The sequence below is a fragment of the Pan troglodytes genome, chromosome 6 (genome assembly GCF_028858775.2).
Source record: "Pan troglodytes isolate AG18354 chromosome 6, NHGRI_mPanTro3-v2.0_pri, whole genome shotgun sequence".
In the NCBI taxonomy this organism is placed as follows: domain Eukaryota; kingdom Metazoa; phylum Chordata; class Mammalia; order Primates; family Hominidae; genus Pan; species Pan troglodytes.
In genome coordinates, this window is record NC_072404.2 from 105549694 (window position 1) to 105574214 (window position 24521).

Genomic DNA, 24521 nt, shown 5'->3' on the forward strand with positions numbered 1-24521 from the left:
ATTAACTCATTTAGTCTTCATAACCACTCTATAGAGAGGAAACCAAGGCATAGAGAGATAAAGTAATTTCTTCCAAGTTACCTAGCTGTTAAGTGGTGAGACTGGGATACAAGCTTTAGCCATCTTACTCAAAAAATCTGTATCTTTATATACAACTCAACTCTGTGTTAATGTGCAAATGTGTATCTGCATCTCACACACCCAGCTGCATTTGTTCACTTATATAACCTGCCTAGATCCTATCAGCATTTGAGTTTGCAATGCTTCTTTTTGTTTTTTCTCATTTTTTATTTTTAACAAAGAGATAAGCCCTCACTATGTTGCCCAGACCAGTCTCAGATTCCTGGCCTCAAGCAATCCTCCTGCCTAGGCTTTCCAAAATGTTGGGATTGCAGGTGTGAACCATCTCACCCGGCCTGAGTTTGCAGCCCTTCACTAAGCAACTATAACATCTAAGCCTGCTTCATCCCCAGGGCCACAGCTGACTGGACAATGTAAAACACCTAAAAGACACGCAAATCAAGAGTTCAGCAACCTGAGCCTGCTACCAAAAATAGAGCTGGCCAATTAGGATGCCTTCTCCAGGAGGATGACTGACAGTCTTTAGAGAAGAGGGGACAAGTTAGCACAGAAGCAACAAGATGAAAAGATGTCATGGGTGGAGCAAGGAAAGCAGCCAATTGGAAGTCACGTGTGTGCTAATATCACAAGGAAGCAGAAACCATGAATAAGCAGAGGAAGTGCAATGGTGGACAGATGAGAATGTGGAGCAAAAGGAATAGAGATTAAAAAGAGAATGCACATAGCCCATGAAAGGCACACAGGTGGGAGTGCCCGTCCCCATCACCTTTGGGTCCCACTGAGGCCAGGCTCCAGTGCAGCTCCTGCTCTTGGATCCGAGATTTCTACCTTCTTTCTCTCTTGTGTGAATGTTTATCAAAAGCCCCCCTAAGCTCTTGCTAGCTTGAGTGGGGCTGTGCTCTTTAGAATCTAAATGAGCTGAGGCAGCATATGAGAAAAAACGGGAATATGCAACCATTTGGGCAAAGCAAGCATTCTTATCCAAAGCAAGCATTCTCTCCTAAACTATACTCATGACACTCACTCACTGATCTTTCAGTAAGATATCTATAATAAGAGAAGGCTTGGTTATTACCTAGTAAAAGTACAACATTAATTTCTACTAGTAATATGTGGGCATATGCCTGTTTAAACTACCTCTTCACAATTGAAATTTTCATCTTTCTCCCTGTATTCACATCAAGTAACAAAATGTTTAGTTAAACATTTACTTGCTAGATGTATTTTTCTCATCATTAAATTGTAGACCAAAATTGTGGATGGGTTGAAAGCACTGTGATTTAAATGATGAACTCTTGTCTCCATAACTATCCTGTGACAGTCTTTTTAAATGACTAATAAAAAAACAGGCCACAGAGCCTAATGACTACTGTGTTAGATACAATCACTTCAGCCAGCCTTTCAAACTACTGAAATTTATCCTTCTCACCATAAATTTAGTAATGCATTGTGAACGGCAAAAAACAAAAGGGAAAACCCCGTATTTAAGACTACAAAGAAGGCAACAAGTAGCTATTTGTTCAGCAAACATTTACCAAATGCCTTCTCTGTCTGCCTGGTACTGAGAGGAACTGGGATGAACACAGTGAGACTGGTGCCTCCCCGCTAAGAAACTCAGAGTTTAGAGGGAAAGGGAACGCTAGTTGTCTCCACCTGCCAGATGGGGGACAAACCACCTAACAACAGCAGGTGCTGCATACCAGACCCTAGGGGCATCACAGGACTATGAGAACCCAGTGGAGAGAACCAGTTCTTCTGCCTGCAGGAGGGGAAAAAACATCAAAGAAGAGGAGATATTTGCCCTGGGACTTCAAGGGTGAGCAGAGGTTCCCTGGAAAGATGAGACAATAAGCAGAATGGAGGGCAAGGTGACCCAGGCAGAGGAAACAGTTGGTGTGCAAAGGCACCAACATCTTAAGGCTATGGCATGGAGTCAGGGCACTGGAGGCTGTGCTTGGATCACAGAAGACCAGATAATAAATAACAATATTATTAATAGTAGTGATAATGACAACAGCCAATATTTGGGGAGCACTCGCTACATCCACATACTACAGTACTGTGTGTTTTATGTGAATGAACACATTTAATCCACACAACACCTTACTTAAACAGTGGCTTTTGTTTTATCCACAGCAACTGAAGAAGAAACTGAGGCCGACTTTAAGGGAGCTGCCCATGGTGGCTCAGCTGTTTGACGGGGGAACGGGGTTCCACCCAGGCTGTCTGACTCCAGCCTGTGCTCTTACCTGGTACGCTGCACAACTTCTCTCCCAGGCCCACTAAGGAGCATGCACCAAATTCTGTAGATGCATGGGGTGGCTTTTAGGGTAAAAAGTAAAGTTCAAAAAGTAAAAAGTTCTAGAGGCAGGTGAAGGATAGTTTGCAAGAGCAGAGACCTGAGGAAGCTAGAGAAGCTAGGAGTTTAAAGTAATACATTAGAGGCCCCGAGCTTCCTTATATTAAATGATTAACTTCAACTTAGAATAAAACCAAAGCACAAATCCATTCCTAAGACCTAGGCCAGATGCTGGCACTCACGGAAGTTGTTGATAAGAACCATTCTTGTAGTGACTACCTTGTCTGGTTAAACAGGAAAATGAAGGTGACTGGATTATAATCTGAGGCCCACTACAGATGTAGGCCTTGAAAACATGAGTCTTGGGTAAATGGTCTTTGTAAGAAGGTCATGATCTGTGAAACAAGGAAAAGTCAAAGAGGTGGGAATTCCAAACTCCCTCCTTGTACCTTGACCTCAGAGGGAGGAGAGGTAGCACGGCCCAGTAATGCCTAAAGCAGAGAGTCTAGGTGAGGCACTTCATCACAACCACAATTAAGTCTAAAGTGCATATATATCTGACATCTGGGTAATTCAGCAGAAAAATCAGGTTTCTAATATAAGATGTTTCTGTTGGGTCCTGGAAATTCACTTTAACCATTTGAAACAGAGAATGGATGTGTGTGTTGTTTCTAACTTGTCAAAACAGCAGTCCATTTTCCAACTGCCTCAAATGAAATTTATTAGTGTGGTTAGTTTTCCAATCTTCTCCTTTTAGTTCAGCTCCATCAGCACATATGGCAATGCTTCCTTGGCAACGCGACTCTACCAGAAGGCTGCTAATGCGAGAAAAGATTTACAGGGTACAGTATTAATGTAGTATTTTGTCTTCACATTTCATGGGTTGGAGATATAAATCACACTATCCCCTCTGAATTCAGTCCCTTGCGCAAACCAAGGAGCTGAAGGTGTGGGGACCAAGCCCAGATCAGGGGTCTCCAACTCAAGCTTCACAGGACATCCCCAAAAGAGGTTCCTGGGCCCACTGTGTTCAACTAGAGGGCTAGCATGCTATTCTTAAGAACCTGTTAGAAATATAACTGGAATTTCAGGGTTGGAAGGGATTATGAAAGAAACTCAATATTGCTGGCCTAATTTAAACTAATTTTAGGCTATTTCCAATGGGCTGGCAGCAAAATGAACAATCTAGGGCATGGGCTTTGGAGGTGGACAGACCTGGGCTAGAATCCTAGGTCTGTGCATCTTTCACACTGAGTGATCTTGGGTAGTAATTCTTTGAATTCTAGGTTCCCTCTTGGCAAAACAAGGGTGCTACTTACTATCTATTGGTTTATTTTGATAATTATATGAATAAGTGTACAAAGAACCAGACACTATTTACCTCATATATTATGTATTCCAAAAGACATAATGCTTCTTTCTACCTATCTTTTCAATACATAGCCTTGATTTCTTTTGTTTGCAAGAGGCAATTCAGCCTGAATCATGTTCACAGTCCACCATTAGCTAAGGAGTATCATGCTGTGCCCATGACATTATGCCTATCTTAGAACAGCTGTCCCCAGGCAGTGAGAGCACATGTGGTCTGAAAGTGTCCAGGGGCCCTGTATACTTTGGGCAAGGTAAAGTAGCGGCACAGACAAAACAACACATTTCAACTATGTTATTAAGCTGAAATAAAATATTATAGTTAAAAACTTAAATGATCCTTAACCTCTGCTGACAAGCAACTTTTCACAATGTAATTTCTACCAGGTGACAAAAGAGCCAAGTGATTAGGAACACGAGGTCTGGAGCCAGGCTGCTGAGCTTCAATTCTGACTTTGCTATTTGTTAGCTGTGTAATTGTGGACAAGTTACCTAATCTCTTTGTATCTTAGTTTCCACATCTGTAGAATGGGAATAATCATGATGCCATTTTCACGGGGTAGTCGTGAAGATGAAATGAGTTAATACTCACAAAATCCTCAGACCAGTACCAAGTACAGACAGTAAAGACTACAGAAATGGATTTTTGTTGTTGTTGTTGATCTTCATCATCACTATCACTTATTCTTCCTCCTCCTCCTTCATGGAAACTGGAATCCAGACAGGCTAAGCAGCTTGTTTCAAGTCACTAACTTCTGAGCGACTATGTAGTAGCACTCAGAGTTGAATTCAGGCCTGCCAGTACTCTCAAATCAGGGCTCTGTGCTCCTTAATTCTCTGCGGTACCAGTTTTCTCTAACAGACTTATTGCTCCAAGTTCCTCCTCTGCCCTGGAAAGGCATTTCTTCTCAACTAGACTGTTCTGAAACTTTTCTCTAGGCCTCAGCTCAGGCTGGGTCAGCACCCTGCCCTGCCTGACCCTTTTACACAACAAAGGGATGGTGCCCATGTAGCAGGCATCCACATCATGCTTCCCCCGTCTCTACAGATGGTGAATATTAGACTCCTTAAAACCTCGAAGGCACTGAATGTCAGAGCCAAGCTGTAGGTTATAACCTGGTGAACCAGTGAGAGCAGGAATATACTGGGAAGAAGGCGCAGGGTCAGGAGTGGGTTGAAGCCACGCTGAGCGGCTACTGTAACCCAGAGTGGCCAGGGTGCCAAAGGACCACGCTGGGCAACGCTAGCAGGACCACAGAGGTGGAGGGGCTACTACCAAGGAAGAAACTTGGTAACTAAGGCAGTAGTTACCAGTTCTATCTCAGCATAGAACTGAGACAGGGGCCAGCCCAAACCAGAGAAAGACAGCTGAGAGCATCTAATAGAGGGTAGAAGGTATTCAGGGCAGAGACGAGCAGTAAACTTTGGCAGGAAAAATTAATCCAGAAGACACCCCTATTCCTGTAGCTGAAGCCACAGCCAGCACACTGTTGTGTTATCTAGTTTCCACCTGGTAGCAACCCCTCCGATGTCAAATTCTTACCCTTCTGACCTCACTACTGAAACCAGAACACTTGTCCCTATCTTCCCCGAGAAACCCCTTTGCTTTCAACATCAGATTAACCTTCATTCTGCAGCTATCAGCACTTTGTGTGCCCTGCCTTAGAGCTTTTTATTCCTGCTCCTGTTGCCATGCCCTTCTCTCTTCACTTGCTCAAGCATTCTTTCCTCCCTCCTCCTCCTCCCATTTGTCTGTCTGCTTTTGACTCAGATTGCCCCTAGGCATGAGGCATTTCCACCTTCCCAACTACACTATCCCCTTTCAAAGCCTTCATTACAACCCAATTCTGACAGGCTCTTTGGGCTGCTACCCCAAGGTGGCTGTACAGTGGAGCTGGGGAAATAGCCAGGGACAAATGCAGAAATGAAGATTTAAATGCCAGTTTATCTAGGTTAAATTATTTACACTCAAAATTTCAAGCACTGTCTGTTATCTTAGCTATGGCTCAGGATGCCTTTGGGAGACAAAGTGTTAAAACATAAAATAAGTGATTATGATTATGGTCTGGAAAAAAATCAGTTCCTCAACTCCTCTATTCTGGGGCTTTCTAGAAGTAAAGAGAATTGGGGAAAACGATCAGATACTCCTACAGTTTTTCACCGTAGTACATGAGAACGTTCAGGATCCTGGTTATCTTTTCTTCTATCTAAACTATTTCCCTCCTGCTGAGGTTTAATCCATCTCCCTTGTTTTAGTCTCAGCAACAGTAGCTGGTTATAAATTATCATTCTTGAGGTGTGGAACTAATTCATTCATTAACCTCTTCTCTAGGATACCTACACGTCTATCTTTTTGTCATATTTTTCCAATTTTCTAAGGTCATCAGTTGTTACTGTAGCACTCTCAAGTCTCTAACAATTCTCTCATCCACCTTAGATCCAGTGTGTGTCGCCTCAGTCTCAGATTACAATGCCCTGTGCTCACTAAAGTTAGCTCACTGTAGATTTCTGGAGATTGGCTAACCCAACATATGATCTGTTGAAATCTTCTGCTCATTCTTATGTGGCTTCCTATAACCAAATACATGTCTTCTGATCTTTTTATAGCTTAATGCTCTAAATGAAAACGTGCAGAAATTGGCCAAGAAAATAAAGACTCAAACCTATCCTTTTTGCAATCATTAAAAGTTTTGGTGGACATGGATGGACATGAGTGCAGTTCACAGATTAACTATGGTTTGTTTCAAGATGCATGTGTTCTTAAGTAATGCAAAACAGTCATGGAAATTTCAATCATTTTATTTTGGTGCCAGAATTCTAAAGTTTATTTTATCCCCATGAATTATGCAAGAATGAAGAATCTCACTGTGATTCTAAAGAATCTGGATACTCCCTTTTATAGTACCATCAATGATAAGGGACCTGGCTTAAACTAGCTGCCTGCCAAAACTTCCCTCTGCAATATAAAAGTATCAATAACTCCCTGAGATATCACCACAACATCCTCTAGATGTCACCTTGAGAACATTCCAGGATGGAAGATGACTGCTTTGCACTACACAGACAACTTGAAATAGAAATATTTACAACTCTGCAAGCTTGGATCAATGGGCTGATTAAAAAATGCGTTTTTTTTTTTTTTTTGCCAATTTCCTCAAAGGTTAAGCACTGCTTAAATTAAGTTTAATTCATAAAATGATCTAATTACTCTTTCTGGGAGATTTTCTTTAGGGCTTCTCCCATCAATAGAAACAAAAATTTTCCTCTAAGAAGTATTTCTGACAGACCCTGATTTCTCTCTCTTTTTTTTTCTAAATTGAGACAGAGTTTCACTCTTGTCTCCCAGGCAGGAGTGCAGTGGCACAATCTCAGATCACTGCATCCTCCTGGGTTCAAGCGATTCTCCTGCCTCAGCCTGTAGCTGCAATTACAGGCCCGCCATTATGCCCAGCCAATTTTTGTATTTTTAGTAGAGACAGAGTTTGGCCATGTTGGCCAGGCTGGTCTTGAACTCCTGACCTCAGGTGATCCACCCGCCTCGGTCTCCCAAAGTGCTGGGATTACAGGCATAAGCCACCGTACCCGGCCATATTTCTCTTAATACATCTTTTTCCCCAAGATTCTCCCAAAACATTTTCCAGTGTCTAAGGCTGCTCATCTCATCACCTGAAAGATCTGAGAGAGAAGACTGCAACAAAGTTTAAAAGCAGAAATTATTTATTCCTGGAACATTAAGAGCATTTAATTATGGATGATTACCCAATCAATTGTTGTTCTTTAATATGCCAGATCTATAGCAGGCCAATGACTGATTCATTTGGTTATGCCAGTCATTCAAACCAAACAAGTTGTCAGGTAATTCATTAAGGATTTCAAATACCTGAGCACATTAAATCACTCTGAAGACTGGGGAGGAAACAGAGAAAGAATTTTACAAGTGACTTCAGGAAGACCTGGATTATCTCAGGTGTGATTTCCCTTAATACAGACAGGCTTGGCCTGGGGGTTGGATTTTCAGAAATAACAACAACAACAACAACAACAACAAACTAGGAAAATTTGCCATTTTCTTGTTAGGAAAAAAGTAGTTTGCACTGCAGAGAAGGTTTGCAGAGCCAGACTCATGGGATTTTTAAGGAGCTCTTTTCCAGCAACTAAAACTTACACAAAAATAGGAGAGAGGCTCCTGGAAATAAAGAAAACGGAGTTATACCAATACATGGAGAGCAGGAATTAACCAACTCACAACACCTCTCATGACTCTCTGAGGTCTCATGACTCATCTGAGAGGCGCTCTCTGATGACTACCAAGCAACTTCCACAACTATTCTGATGCAGCCAGCTGCGGGGGAGGCAAAGAACAAAACTTGCGATGGAGCACTACAAGAGTTCTTTAAAAATAACCTTCATTCTAATGCCACAGGGAAAGGCTTTTAAATGCAAAAACAGCTTCTGATATTCTTGTTATAAGAAAAAGAGATATTTATTAACCTCATAATAAGATCGCATGCTACAAAAACACCTTCTTTGAGGCCAGATGCCAACTTTTTTCAAAGTATACACAAAGGTAATTTTAAAGTAGGAGAAAGAGCTTACGACTGCAACATTCCCAAATTATCTCATTCAGGAAATATGAGCAATTACATAGGCCTTGATAGAGAAAAATTACATGTTGAGCAAAATTCTGTAATACTAAAAACTATGCTCAATATTTCAAAACGTGTATAAATTAAAGATGTACTCTGATACCTTCTCAAATATTGCTAGGTGAAAGCATTAATAGCAGCAATACTATATTTTCCTAATTTAAACGTAACAGTTTTCCTCTGGAATAATATAATTTTAAAATAAAGTTACATTTTATGAGAAATGTACAAAGAATCACATATAGGTATTTCATAATTTGACTTTGTACATAAAGGTGATAATACTGAGTCTCAGAAATATGTCAGGTCTTTTTTACTTATATTGTAATTTTTTAAATTAACAACAATAACCATGAGTTACCTACATTTTCATCTGATCTCTCTTACCCAATAAGCACTTACAAATATGCAGTTATATACAATTATTAATTATTGATGATGTACAAGAAACTAAAGAGAACTGATCCCTGACCAATCAAGAATAGGAACAAGTCATTTTCATGGCAAAGTTATGTATCATTATTATTTTAACCTGAACTGTCAGTCATCATTTTGCTCTCAAGATGATCCAAATTACAGAATGGGACTAAACAAAAATTTTACAGTAAATCTTTTGTTTTAAAATGGTTTACCAGAAAAGATATCAGGAAGAAATGAACACAGGTGACTCCTAGAACTAATCTTATATTCACACTCTACTCATCATCCTGACAGACAGCTCTGTCTCTTGCCCTTAAGGTCGGGGCACCCAAAGATAAATGGCCATTTCTAAACCAGGAAAAGGGTGAAGAGCTGCCACTTGGGTGTTTACAGTGAGCCTCTGTCTGTACCTAATATATTGACTTACTACTCCTCTGAGAAGTTAAAAGCAGTCACTCTCATCTTACAGATAAAAGAACTGAAACGGCAAGAGTGGAAGCCTCTTTGCATAGCCCACATTAGCTCAGCACTCAGTACTCAGGCACACTTCTAGTTGCCAACAGTACAGGTTGCAAAAGGGAAATATAGACGTAACCAAAAATCAGACCTGCCAGGTATGGTCAAAGATCGAGAAAAAAGGACTCAAAATAAAAAATCAACTTAAGCAAATTAAAGACACTGAGCAGTGTTGGGAAGCATTCTTACAATTCTAAAGGCATCCTTGACATTTAATCTAATACCAAGAAAAGCCCAAAAAGTAGTTTATGAAGCAATGCTCAGATGTCTGCCCAGACTTGAGACTCGAGATTTCCCTTCCAAAAACCACCCATATGGACAGGTAAGGCGGCCAATTTTGCCTGACTCACTGCAGAATAGGAACTGTGACATTAACCTTGTACTACTTGGAAGCCATTTCATTTGCAAAGTTGTTGCCATCAGGGAAGAAAAGCATTTCAAATGGAAGGCAGTGACCCTGAAAGGGTCATCATCAATCACCTGAGGTCAAAGACCTTCCAAATTGTAAGAAGAGGCAGGGGATAAGGAAAAGAGGGCAGAGGAAAGATCAAAAGGCCTTTGATGGGGGCTACCTACCTACACAATAGGACCTGCAAAATGGAACTTCTCTGGAGTTTGAAACTTTCTGGCTTCTAAGGTGAGAGGTTTCAAGAAAGGTTTATCCTTTTTGTTTTTTTTAACTGGGGTAATTAATTTGAAGACTAGAGTCAGCAGATGGCAGAAGAGGCCCAGAGGCACAGGTTTCCATGTCTGCCAGTTTCACCGTCCACCTCAGCAGAGTACTAAATACTGTTTTCTTCATCTAGAGAGAGCATTAGTAGGGGAGAGGAGGGAAAACTCTGCCAGCTTTGCCGCTGCCAAATTATAAAGCAGCTGAGTTTGAACTGCCTTGTGATACTGTATTTTAACTGATGCAGAAACACTGTTTCCTTCTCGTAGAAGGCAATCCCCGAAAGAACAGTTGAGAAGTCTCCTTCGGCCAATGCCAGTGGAAAAGCAGTCAGGGTCTGTGGGATCCTTTCCTTCAGTGATGACATACTCTCTGCTACTACTTCCATTGCTTAATGAACCTTAGATGGTTAAAGGAAAAGGTGGAGAAAGAAGGATTACCTGTTTCAGGCTGTCTCAGTGGGGGGAAACCTTGGCTAGAGGGGTGTGTGAATCAACTCCATTGGGTTGAGAGTCAGATGAAGAAAAGGGGCAACTTTAATTCAGGATGAAGCAGCAAAAGAGAGCTCTACTGAACCCTTCGTTATCTTTTTTGTGGTGTATTCCAGGAAAATCATGAATCCTGAGTAGGCTTTGTCCTGGTGGCAGAATACCTTTCCCTGTTAGCTGGAGAATAGAGTACTTCAAGGATGCAAACAATGTGAGCCTTTCAAAAATTCACGGAAGATGCTTATAAAAATAATTTATTATTTTAAGAAATAAAACATACAACAGAGCACTATAAATAATTTTCAGATTATGGGCTGTTTTGATTAGCCAAGCCCTAGATGCCTCCAGCCTACTCCCATTAGCATGGATAATTGAAAATCTGCTGTATTTCCATTTTAACGCAGTCTTGCTAATTCATGTCAGGCACTAAGATGAGAAACCAAACCTTTGAGTGTTATTTCACCTAACAGGTATTGAGCATGTGGCACTAACCTCTATACAGTCCAAAGAAGCCTTCATAGCGTAGCACTTTCTTAAAACAGTCAAAGCTGTTTTTATACATGAGTTCTCCCACAAAAGAGCCAGTTGATCGTTGGTTCTGCATTCGAGTTTTTACAAGATCGATAGGATACACAGCAGTGGCTCCAACAGCTAAAATTAAACAATATCATTATCTCAGAAGAAAGTAAGATAGGTCAGAAGAAGAAGGTAGTTAAAGTCAAGGAAAAGACTGAGAAAAGAAATGTGTTTTGAATTTTAAATACAGATTTTAAAACAGTACTACCTTTCTTATATCTTTAATAAACAATTGAGGGTTTTCATTCAAGTATCCCCTAATAAAAGGATGTCATAGATATTTTAAATTAAGGCACATTGCTACAGCCCAACCTCATTAGTAACCTGTCTTTGGAAGGCCTGATCTATAGATAGAGGAAAATGCCACTTGTAAGTCCCTGATCACATGCAGGTATGGGAAAAGAGTTCCCTTTACTCTTGCCCTACCTCACAGGTAGAAACTGATAACTGGCATTGGGAAAGACTAGAGAAGACTTTGTCCTTTAACATTTCAAGATGGAAAATCAGAGAAAAGAGAATAGGAATAACAAAGTGAAAATTTTTCTCTCATCCATGACTAACCTCCAGCAACAGAACCCAGACCAAACCTGTAGGCCGACTCTGCAACTTGTAGAAGAACTGGTCGAGCTGAATCACCTGAGGCCTTCTGCTTTGCATGCACAGGAATCAGAGAGCAGGAAAACAGGTGACAGAAAAGAAGATAAAACAAAAATGACCATACATTAACTTTAAACATTACTCATTGGGTTCTAAATCCATGATACAACTAAAATGTCAAGGAAAAAAGTAGGAATGGATTTCATAAGTTCCTATTAATAAAAAGATTTTAGTGCTATTAATGTTTAAAATCAAATTTCAATATAATCAAAACCATCCTTTGACAAAAATGATGTTATAAGCGTATTTTCAAATTCTCATTAAAAAAAAATGCACAGTTAAAAACATCACTGAGGCCAGGCACGGTGGCTCACGCCTGTAATCCCAGCACTTTGGGAGGCTGAGGCGGGCGGATTACCTGAGCACAGGAGTTCAAGACCAGCCTGGATAACATGGTGAAAGCCCATCTCTATAATATAACACGAAAATTAGACCAGCATGGTGGCATGTGCCTGTAGTCTCAGCTACTCAGGCTGAGGAGGGAGAATCACTTGAGCCCAGGGGGCAGAGGTTGCAGTGAGCTGAGATCACGCCACTGCACTCCAGCCTCGGCAACAGAGCAAGACTCTATCTCAAAAATAAAAATAGGTCGGGTACGGTGGCTCACGCCTGTAATCCCAGCACTTCAGGAGGCCGAGGTGGGTGGATCATGAGGTCAGGAGATTGAGACCATCCTGGCTAACATGGTGAAACCCCGTCTCTACTAAAAATACAAAAAAAAGAAAAAAATTAGCTGGGTGTGGTGGCAGGCGCCTGTAGTCCCAGCTACTTGGGAAGCTGAGGCAGGAGAATGGCGTGAACCTGCGAGGTGAAGCTTGCAGTGAGCCGAGATCGTGCCACTGCACTCCAGCCTGGGCAACAGAGTGAGACTGTCTCAAAAAAATAAAATAAAATAAAGTAAATAAAACAAATAAAAACATCAATGAGACATCATTTTTCATCAATCAAATTGGCAGGTTTTTGGTTTGTATGTATTTTTGTTTTTGTTTTAAGTGGCAATACCCAGCCTGGCAAAAGTTGATAACAAGCCTTCTGAAATTTGCCATTAAAGCAAGCATAAATAGAGAGATGTTTAGTAATATACACCCAAACCCTTAAAATGTACATAACCTCTGAAGTTAGAATAGGCTGGGTGCAGTGGCTCACACCTGTAATCCCAGCACTTTGGGAGGCCGAGGTGGGTGGATCACTTGAGGTCAGGAGTTCGAGACCAGCCTGACCACCATGGAGAAACCCCGTCTCTTCTAAAAATAAAAAATTAGCTGGACGTGGTGGTGCATGCCTGTAATCTCAGCTACTTGGGAGGCTGAGGCAGGAGAATCACTTGAACCTGGGAGGCGGAGGCTGCAGTGAGCCAAGATCGCGCCACTGCACTCCAGCCTGGGCAAGAAGAGTGAAACTCCATCTCAAAAAGAAAAAAGTTAGGATAGAAGATAATCATGCATGTAACAAGCTACAAGAATGTAGCACTTAAAAAACATTTGTAGTACTTATTGGAAATTTCGATTATTTCCCAAATTTTTGCTCTTTAAACAAAAAGAACAAAAATTTGGGAAATATTCTAAATGTCCAATAACGGAGGACTATAGCCTTTAAAAATAATAACTTTAAAACAAAACCCTATCATTCAAAATGATACTGTAAAAGAATATTTGATATTAAATGTTCACAAGGAATTATAAAAGAAAACATAGGCTAAAAAGAGCATGGTAAGTAGATAGGTATTTGTCATATGATTCTTTGTACCTATTTAAATGTTTGACCTATTTCCTGGTAATTTTTTTAAAAACAATTTTTAAGACTATATACGAAATGATGTCACTTTTTATTAAAAATGCTTGTAAGAGGTTTACATATATATGCATATAAAATTAATACTAATATTTTGCCTCCCTACCACCCAGAGATACTCAAAACATTTACAGTAGCTAAAACTAGGTGGCTGTATTACAGTTGATCGTTACTTTTTCTCTTTTTTTGTCCATCTTTTCTAAATTCATACTTCAGGTCAGTCAGTCATTGTTTTCTGGTTCTTTTGACCTATTATCCTCACAGTGTTTTTGATGCCAGAACATTTCAGAGTGCTGCACTTCTCTGTCTGCATAAATAAAACAGTAATTTTATGTCACAGAGAGTTGTCAAATGAGGGTGACATATAGTCAGTGCTTAATAAATACCTGTTGAATGAATACATACATTCAATAAAATTTGTTTTTCAGAATCCATGATAATTAAAATCAGTGAACAATGGAAATAATCAGCAACCCCAGCTATCAACCCACTGAATTTTAGTTGCTGTCAATGTAACACAATTCTAATACAATGAGATCATTTGGAATCTCCTTCAAAGTCACTTAACTGAAAATAGCTTTACATAGAAATATGCCTCTTTAAGATACAAAACATTTCTTCTGCAAATTCTATGAGTTGTTTCCAACTGTAGCCCTATATAGATGGAAATCAATAGTACCTTCGTTTTGACAGATGCATCCAAAAGAGAAGCAATATTTTATTTACAGGGATATAAATATGCAATACTTAGAAATGTTCTGGCATCAAAATAATGAGTGAAAATACTCTAAAAATTATAGAGGGTGGGGGGAGGAGGGACCTACCACCACCATTAATTCCTCTCCTAAAAGACAAATGAAATCCTAGACTTTTATTTAACTTTTCCAAAGCCAGAACTGTAGCATGTTCTTGAAATGAGACAAAACTCTGCTCCTTCACTCCTCTGTCCAGGATAAATGCTACAAGTGCTACACAGTGCTGGACAGGCAGCGCTGTGCCCACAGGTGGACGACCTCCCTTGCTTGAATTTGTCGGGCCCACTAGGGTTCATGCAGTAAAAAGCCTATTCCAGGTAAGGCCATTGTGAATTGCCCTAAACCTCTAAGCGGCAGCCAATCATTTCCTGCTATAAATCTCATCAATCTGGTCTAACCCTTTCATGGCCAGTATCAACGAGCACCCATCATAAACTCTCAAAAGCTGCAAAGAGCATAAAGGAAAAATTGTGGGAAGCCGCTGCCAGCTGAAGAGTAGGAGGGATCTAAAAAAAACTTCTCTGCTTCTCTTAATCCCCAAATTTCTACAATAGCTGGTGGCATACAGACGAAGAGATAATCATCTCCTAAGCAGTGTTAAAAATCAAAGGGAAGGGAGAGCAGTGTTGCTTCCACCTCTACACGTGATTATACTTCTTTCTCCTGCACTCAGAGAAATCGGCTTCCTCTTTTAAGCAAGGCCAGCTGGTTTTCCAGAGGTGCTCGTTAGAATTTACTGAGCACACACCCACTACTTTGACTTGCATGCTGCACACAAAACTCACCGCTGCATTTGGGTGGGAAAGAGCTAAAAGAAGGGGGCCCTGGCTCAAGGTCTGACAGTCCTAAAAGTGTAGCCTGCAGCAACCCATTGTGGTCACACTGGCGTCTCTGTACAAACCCAGAGCTCCATGCCAGAAACTGCGAGGTCTCACAGGATTCAGAGATGGCTCTGCCTAAAAGGAGAAATTTTTCTAAAAACGACACTCGCCTGTGAGTGGATTTATTTTACAAACACCATTTATTTTACTAACACATGCTATGAAGGCTTTTCTTCTCTAATCCTGATCTACAGAAAGCTGGGTAAGAGTTAAAGGAGAAGGTTCCATGTCTTAAGTTTCCGACTCCCACAACTTCAAGAGATTGGTTTCTGTTAACCATAAAATAAAATTTAGCATTCCTAAAATTGTTTCCACATAACTTATGAATCCTTTCACAGAGAAAATAGGTCTGAAAGCCTTTAAACTGTAACTCCAGACTAAACAAAATTATCTCATTTTGATATTCAGAAAAACGGAAGGCATGGCAGTTAGACGATGCGCTGATGAAGGGCTGCTCCACAGAGCAAAGACGGCTTTCATTTAGCAACGTGCAGCTGCCGACAGGCACAGTGACACCAACACGGGATTCTTTCGCTACATCTCTCAACATGAGACTTCAAGAAAGGAGAAAAGACCTCCTTCATGTTTTCGGAGCATTAGGCTTCTGGTGCAGTTAGGAAATCACTCCACCTTAGCAAGAAATGAGCAAATGCCAAATACCTGTTTATCACACCATTTCTAAGCAATTTCTCTTTACAGCCTTTAAAATTTATCGAGAGTTTTGGTGCAAAACAGAAAAATGGTTAAGTCAGATACCAATGCCGCAAAGGCAACTGCAAGTGGAACAGGGTTGGGGTATCCTGCTAGGGAAACCCCAGAATGCAAGTTTGCTCCTCTTTGCTCACCTGCCTCTGGGCCTCAGCCAAGTTAAAGGGCAGAGTTCCCTCTTCCAGAGGAGCAATCCGTTCAATGTCTGCTAAGGTCATACGTCTGTAGGGGAAAAACAAACACAAGCAACAAATATACCAATTTATTACAATTTACATTATAAAATTTAAAAACATCCTTTTTTCATTTCTCATATTTCAGTATAGCCTTCAGTTTGGCTTCTTTTTCTCCTGATTGCTGCCCTCCTCTTACCCCCACCTCCTAACCTCCTTTTATTAAGCTAATTCCAAAAAAAAAAAAAAAAAGCCAACTTACCCCCTTGGCTCATATAAATCTGCTAACTGAAACAAGATGTCAACTTCCATGGGTGTAACCTGACCAAATTTCTGAGCTGCCAGAACAAACTCCTCTGTATGGAAGAAAAGTTAAAAGGGAAAGATTCAAGAAGAAATAGCCACTAAATTCAGCATTAACTCAAGGCACTGGAATGAGTGAACATCACAAAACTTTATTATTATCATCAGTTGTAGAATTCAAGTCAATCCAAATAAGGTAAGAATTTTTGCAGTTCTTGCATCCATTTGGAAAGCGTGTGCAGAATATGTTCTTGAATATACAGTTTAAAAGCTTGGGGTCATCTGATGTTATTCAAATTGCCAATCAGAGAAAATAAGGAATCATATATGAAACTTCATATGCATAGGTCCCAGGAGGGGAAGTTATATTAATCTAATTAACTGGTTAAATTAGGATTATTAATTATATTAATTTAGGTGGTTATATTAATGAAGGTGTGGAATTCCTAAGGGAATTCTGATTTTTTTTTTTTTTTTTTTGAGACAGAGTCTTGCTCTGTTGCCCAGGCTGGAGTGCAGTGGTGCGATCTCGGTTCACTACAACCTCCGATTCTTGGGTTCAAGCGATTCCCCTGCCTCAGCCTCCCAATGAGCTGGAACTACAGGTGTGTGCCACCATGCCCTGCTAATTTTTTTATATATACATTTTTAGTAGAGATGGGGTTTCACCGTGTTAGCCAGGATCGTCTCAATCTCCTGACCTCATGATCTGCCCGCCTCGGCCTCCCAAAGTGCTGGGATTACAGGCATGAGCCACCGCACCGGCTCTGATTTTTTTTCTTAATCCCATTACAATGCTGATTATATCCTGTTCCAAGCCTACAGACCAACTTACACTGTCACCAATGCAACTTCATGGAATTCCTCGTATACATCTGAAGGCTTCCTTAGAGGTTGCCAATTTAGCTCAAGCTGTAGCAAGATTTGAAAATATTTAAGAAACTTTACATGTTTTCCTTATTCAAAGGGTGTCTTCAGTTTATTTATTTATTTATTTTTGAGATGGCGTTTTGCTCTTGTTGCCCAAGCTGGAGTGCAGTGGCGTGATCTCGGCTCACTGCAACCTTCGCCTCCCAGGTTCAAGCGATTCTTCTGCCTCAGCCTCCCAAGTAGCTGGGATTACAGGTGCCCACCACCACACCCAACTAATGTTTGTATTTTTAGTAGAGACGGGGTTTCACCCTGTTGGCCAGGCTGGTCTCGAACTCCTGATCTCAGGTGATCCACCCACCTCGGCCTCCCAAACTGCTGGGATTTCAGGTGTGAGTCACCAAGCCGGGCCCAGTTTGTTTAAAACTTGGTGAAGATTGTTTTGTTTGCTTTTGTTTGTCTGATCAAAGGATGAAAAACACACGTTATCGTATAGTTAATATGTGTCAATGGGATAGAAAAATAATAAAGTACTAGGTGCCTTCTTCACCCTAATAATAATACACCACAATACTTGCAGGCTAGAATTCAGATATATTCTCACTCACCCTTAGTCACTTCAACATCTTTCCTGGTGCCAGCCAGAGTGCTATAGATCTTTCTAATGAGTTCCATGTTGTTAAGGAGCGAATTAAATCCATTAAAATAGGAGAAACTAACTTGATGGGATGTGGTACCTCCAGCAGCCTCAAATAAATTGAAAACAAGAGAGAAGAAAAATATACAAAAGATTTATAGATGATTCAGAAGTACATACATCTAATACTAGTTTGAAAGTAATCAAAAATGCATGTACAAGAAGAAATGACTATAAGTATTTTTCTTTTGCATTAAAAAAAAGCTATAAATGATTTTTAGAAGCAACTGCAACTAATCATGACCAGAACTTGTACTCTCCATACACAACTCCTAGAAAACTAAATAAATACATGTGTAGGATTATAACAGGACTAGTAGTAATTTAGAGTTCAAATTTCAATTGGAAATGTTTTATAAGTTGGTTTATTTCATCTAATGAGCAAATCTTAAAGGCTTAAACATGCAAAACTATAAGTACATATGCACACATGTGTGTGCTTATGCATGAAAAACTGTATTGTATCAATGCAAACATACTATGAAAAGTAGTCAATGTAACATTAATATCAAGACTTGTCAAGTTACTTATAACCAGTAATAAATAATCATTTAGGTACAGACTTTACATTGGTGGGATTTCTAGCAAACAAGCATATTATGGTAAAATTATGAGATGCCATATACTTTCATGGGGGGTTAAGACTAGTAAAAATTCTGATAATCAGAATTTTTAAGAAACCATATTTCTTCACAGGGGACAAGGGAAACAGACAGAATGTCCATTATGAATGAGACTTCAGTTTGGAGTTTCAAATTCTATCCTTCCCTAGCAAGGCAAAATATTTTTATTAGGAAAGCACTTCTTTACAAGGTAACAACCACATAAATCTTCACTTAGTAATCATTTAAAATAGCTGACATGAAAGTTTAGTATGGAGTAGAGAAGGGGGCGCCCAAGAAAAGGAGTTAGATTAACACACTGCGAGAATGGAAGAGGCCTCGTTGGAATACCATGTCTCTAGAACTAAGGACTTGGGGGAAGAAAGGAAACTGAAAGGCTACTCTGAGTTCCTGCCTATGGTAAGCATTGTGGGAAACCCAGATGATGGTGAAAACAGTATTCTCCCTGGGATTAACAAAAGGAGAGTTACCACTGGGTATTGGTCCTAAAACTGAGTTATTACCAAAATCACCCAGAAGCTTTACAAAATTAGATTCTAAGACCTCATCGCCTATAGATGGTGTATGATAGGCCTAGAAGAGATCTCAGAATCTGTAGTTTTAATAGTTTTTAGTGGTGATTCTGGTGCTCCACGAGCAGGGCTTAAGAACCACCACCACAGAATGTTGCAGGACATCCCCAGGGCCCATGAGGGAAGGACAGCAGCTGACATCTGGAGGAGGGAGGCTCCATGAAACACAACTGCAGGGCTCTGCTGTCACATGTACCTCTGTGGCCTCGACACACACACGGTGAAAGGGAATCTAAGGTTTGGAGTTTCTGTTGTGCTAACTACTCTAACAAATGATATACATGTGCACTATTTTTTTTTTTTTTTTGCCTTAGAGCATCTAAGAAGATTAGCAAAAATCAGCCCTTGATATACTTCAAAATCTAAAACAAAATTAACATGAGATCGCAAATCTGTTTTTCCTTTTATCTTTAAAAAGTTAATGTATTTCTCGAAGATATTCCATATTACCCAGACAACAAATTAACCTACCCACTAAAACTAGCCAAAACACACTCTTTGTTTGAGTTTAGTAATGTATGTGATCACATTAAAATGTTAGTGTTTGCAACAGACAAAAAACACTACATAACTTATAAGAATTGTTTTTATAATTCCTTATTTACTGAGTTAAATCACTTCATTAGGGCAAGTTACAACTTACAGCTACTAGACATTCTTCTACAAAAGGAGTCAAGACATGGGGGCGGATGGTGACCATGATGTCTCGGAAGTCGATGGCTGTGACTCTCCCAGTCCTAGCATTGTCCCGTTGCACAAAGGCTTGCTTTGCGTGCTCCAATTGTATTTCCTACAAATAAAGAAAGTGAAATACTTAATTTATGCTTCTCATTTAATAATTACTACAAATGACAGTTCATTTTAAAATCAGACTGAAGAAAGAGAGTTTACATCTTGATCTAACAAGCCCTCATCTGCCTAATAGCACCACCAAGCTACTGTCTCCTTCCAAGAGACAGAACTTTGCTCAGACCAATGAACATATCTTGAGAAAGTGCACTCTACCTTACTCTGCTACCCAATGAAACCCAATTACTTCCGTGCTCTCTAGAGTCCATGAACACAAAGAAAATGAAAACCGGAATGAAGTGTTGTAGGTTCAAAGATCTGGCCAACCCCAGCTTAGGTGATGCAGATGATCTAAGGAAAAACACTGCCAGGGACTTTAACTTCTCTCCAAAGAAAAGAGAAAAATTCTTAACTGCAACCTGGTACCCAAACACATGATGTAACAATAGATAGAAAAGAGTGGTGGTTCTTCTCTGCTATTTCTCCAACACAGGGTTTCTCAGCCTTGCCATTACTGGCATTTTGGACAGGGTAAGTCTTTATTACGGGAGGGCTATCGTGTGTACCCCTATTCTCTTCCCACTAGATACAAGTAGCCCCTTCCCTCTATGGTCATAACAATCAAAAATGTCTCTGCATAGAGCCATATGTCTTGATTAAGGACTACTGCTCCAAGTAGTTGCATGGTATGTGGATCAGGGGAGGTAAACCTGTCATGGTATCATTGCATATGTTTAATTAAAATGATCTAAAGACAGAAAGTCCAATCACAGAGCTCTGTTGCTATTCCCAGGGGATAAGTGTGTACACAAAAGAAAACAGCCTCTCATCAAAACTCACTGTGCACCATATGGGAGGAGCATTCCTCCTGCAGAGAGCATTTTATTATCTTCCTCACAACACTCTGCTCATTTCCCAAACGGGGCCCTTGCAGTGACAGCTAACTTCTATGCAATTAAAAAGTAACACCAGCCAGACACAGTAGCTCATGCCTGTAATCCCAACACTTGAGGAGGCTGAGGTGGATGGATCCCTTGAGCCCAGTAGTCCCAGGCCAGCCTGGGCCACATGGCAAAACCCCATCTCTACAAAAAAAAAAAAAAAAAAAAAAAAAAAAAAAAAAAAAAAAAAAAAAATTTGCCAGGCATGGAGGTGCATGCCTGTAGTCCCAGCTACTTGGGAGACTGGGGTGAGAGGATCACCTGAGCCTGGGGAGGAGGAGGTTGCAGTGAGCTGAGATCATGCCGCCACACTCCAGCCTGGGTGACAGAGTGAAACCTTGTCTCAAAAAAAAAAAAAAAAAAAAAAAAAGGAACACCAACAGGGCTCTCAAAAACTTCAAATTATTTGAATATAATGGAGTTTTTTAGATGATATTAAGAAATTAATTTTTAACTTTAGTGAGATAATGACATCGTATTTATTCAAGTTATGTAAAAAATAATTGTCCTTATGAATTTGTGCAAACTAAAGTGTAAGGGAAATGACATGAGTCTGATACTGCTTTAAAGTACTCGATCTTCTTTTCCTTCCCCAGAAAGGCAGGGAGATGAAAGAAGAAATACAGTATTTGCAATAACGGAAGCCAAACAGCAGTTGCATGATGGGTCATTATAGTCTTCTACTTTTGCAGTTTGAAAATGTCTACATTTAAAATATTTTAAAGATAAGACATTTAATAGTAAGAATCAGAGTTCTTGTCCTATTTAAAAGAATCTCCTCATTTGTAGCCATCTGCCAGTTTCGAACCAGCCTGTTTCAGCTGAAACTCTCTTCTGGGATCCCAGTCTTTCTGGAGCCTCCACCACTGGCTCCTTAAATGGGAAGCATCTGTTGGCCCTCTGTCCTCACATCTTCTCACTCTACTCTCCTAGACAGAGTGCTCTCTCTCTTAAGCCCTCAAGGATTTCTTAAAAGCTAAGGCTTAACTCCCATATTCAAGTCTCATTCCTTTCTGCTGGACCAGAATTTCCATTTAGAGAATATATCCACGTGGGTATCGTGTAAAGGCCGTAAAATGACACATCGCTAACCCCATATTGTAGATCCCCCAACCCAGTGCTCAAACCTGGTCTCTCTTCTATGTTCACAGCTTAATTATTAGGCATGTAGTTTTATTGGCCACCTCACCTAGAAAGCTGTCATTCTGAATTGTTCAAGCTTCCTTTCTCCCAGAGTAAACCAGTTACCAAATTCTGTCCCTTAGGCCTTTGAAAGTTTGCCCAAATGCACCTTTTCCTTTTTGTTCCTGATGCTACTGGTTCGGGCTTTCCTCAGACCTCATCTAAATTATCACTGAGAGTCAGTGGTTCTGACTGTCAGTCTGGAACTTGGGCTTGCAGTCTGGACCTCTGTGGTCTACCATGCACACATAAAAAGTTGCTTTTCAGAATTAAAGACCTGACTCCCTCTCCCTCCATGGAAATCTCCAATGACCCTTCATCATACAGACCCATCTCTGAAGCAAGGCATACAAGCCCCCAGAGGAACTACTCTTAGCCTCATCTCCTATCACCCATGCCCACCCCTGCCAGACCTGCCACACACCTGGGCTTTTGCCCACATCATTACTTCCACCTAGTGTAGACTGCTGCCCCTTTCTCCAGCTCCTGAAATCCTGCCACTTCCTTTAAGCTTAGCTCAAATGGTACCACTTAGGCAAATATAACCAGGACTTATAACTGGAAATAACTGATGTCCCTTCCGGTGGCCCCCGTCTGAATATCAATTATAAAACTTGTCTTATTCGATCTTACATCATAATCAGTTATTCACATTCCTGCCTTTACACCTACCTTACCAAGGAAAAGACAGTATAACCTTTTGAAGTCCTGTAAGCATCTACTTACATTTATACATGCAGCTCAGCAGAATGCTTTAGATGTATAGTAGGTGCTCAATAAATGACAGGCATTCTCATCAGTGAAAAGTATTCTGTAAAACCAACTGAATGAACAAATCGTGAGCTATTGAACAATGGGAGGTTCTCTATATGAGTGCTTCCAATTAAGGAAGAAGAAATCAACTGTTAAACACCCTGTAGTGAAAAATGACCACAGTGTGTATTCAATTGAAAGTAAATGAACAGTCTCCTTTGAATTACCAGACCCATTGCTAAAGCTAGCTAAGCCAAGACTACTCTCAACAATAGTAGAAGGTATGTTCAGCGATTTACCATTTTCCCTAGTTTATAACTCAACATCTTAGAGATCCTCAGACAATTATACCAAAAATGGCACCGCTTTCTCTGGCAACCCCATCTCCTCAGAAAGCAGGAAGCCACAATGCTAAGACCAGCCTGTCCAGAATTCCAGATTGGGAATGGATGCCAAGGTGGGGGCTGGTGCTCACATAGCAGGACAGGGGACATACCTGTGATTAGGACAGTGTTACAACACATCCTGTGCCCACGCTTCCATGATTAAACATCTACAAGCAGGGACCCCTCAAGTTGGAGTAAGAAAGTTATTTTAAGCCTGATCATGAACAACTTGAGAATACATTTCCAACAGCTCTTAAAGATTGGGGGCATTATAAGTTCCACAGAAGACAAAATGCTAGATCTATGTAGTTCTCTAAATAGCAGGACAGAGTGAAAACACGCAGTTAGGTGGCTCTCCAACTTTAAAAGCAGCATTCTGAAGACGTGGGTTGCCTTCTGAAGATCATCTGTTTATGTCGTGACTGTTTCTCCTTCCGGGTGAAGAAATGAAACCATGACCTCAACCAGTATGACAACCATGCAATAGCACTTAGCAAGCATGTATTATGCAGCAGGCACTGCTGTAAAGCATTTTACAGGAATTAATTCATGGAATGCTTACTGCAAGCCTATAAGGTAGGTACTATGATTAACCTCACTATAGCAGTTGAGCAAACTAAAGTCTCACTGACAGGAAGCAGTAAAGCTGGAATTCAAGCCTCAGCAGTTCTACTCCCCAGCCCTCTATCTACCCATGCTCCTAATACTTCACTCAACTGCATGGGGAACCTCAGACAAAGCTACTGTCAGGAATTTGATTAAAAAATAAATTTGACACTAAGAAATCTTAACAGCTGTGGAAAGATAAAAACTCAATTTGCATTTAATGCTCTAGATTTTACTGTTGCCTATTTTTGTGGAAAAATAATAAAATTCCCTAAAGTTTTCCATTAAGGCAAAGGGCTTCTGTACACCCAGAGCATCAGGATTGTTTTACCAATAGTAGCAGAGACCAAGGAGGAGAGAAACCAAATCTAAAAGGCCTTCTCCTGGCCTCACTCCCTTTTTGCTCTCTTTCCCATAGCCCCAAGAGACAAAGGAGGAAAAAATTAAATCAGGAGGCCAGTGGGAGCTAACACATAGGTTACTCCGTAAATATGAAAGAAATGTGTGGTCTTTGAAATAAATGACTAGGCTCACTACTCATGGCAGAATGACTTAAAATCAAAGCTCCTGGTTTGCACCTCAAAAGCTATTTAATGAAAATCTGAATGTATACTATGGGTTGTCAAGAGACTGACAGCTCCTAGATCTGAACTCAGAAGGGATAAAACAGAGACAGAGAGCTTTTAGTATGCATGAAATATAGCATATACAAAATAGTATTTATTTCTAAAATGAAGGGGATCAGAAGTAAATGAGTCATCTGTGCAGAG

At 40.3% G+C, this 24521-nt stretch overlaps 1 protein-coding gene across 14 annotated transcripts in view; it reads right to left on the reverse strand.

Annotated features, from left to right (window-relative positions):
- SLC25A13 (solute carrier family 25 member 13) overlaps nt 1-24521 on the reverse strand; it is a 237626-nt gene that overhangs the window by 52567 nt on the left and 160538 nt on the right. For all 14 annotated transcript variants that reach the window (XM_054687647.2, XM_527824.7, XM_063815466.1 and 11 more), the window contains 6 exons: nt 19738-19884; nt 17811-17949; nt 16292-16385; nt 15994-16078; nt 11626-11710; nt 10981-11139 (listed from right to left, as the gene is read on the reverse strand). In XM_054687647.2, coding sequence (XP_054543622.1) covers nt 10981-11139; nt 11626-11710; nt 15994-16078; nt 16292-16385; nt 17811-17949; nt 19738-19884 — 709 coding nt within the window. The remainder of the gene's footprint in view (nt 1-10980; nt 11140-11625; nt 11711-15993; nt 16079-16291; nt 16386-17810; nt 17950-19737; nt 19885-24521) is intronic.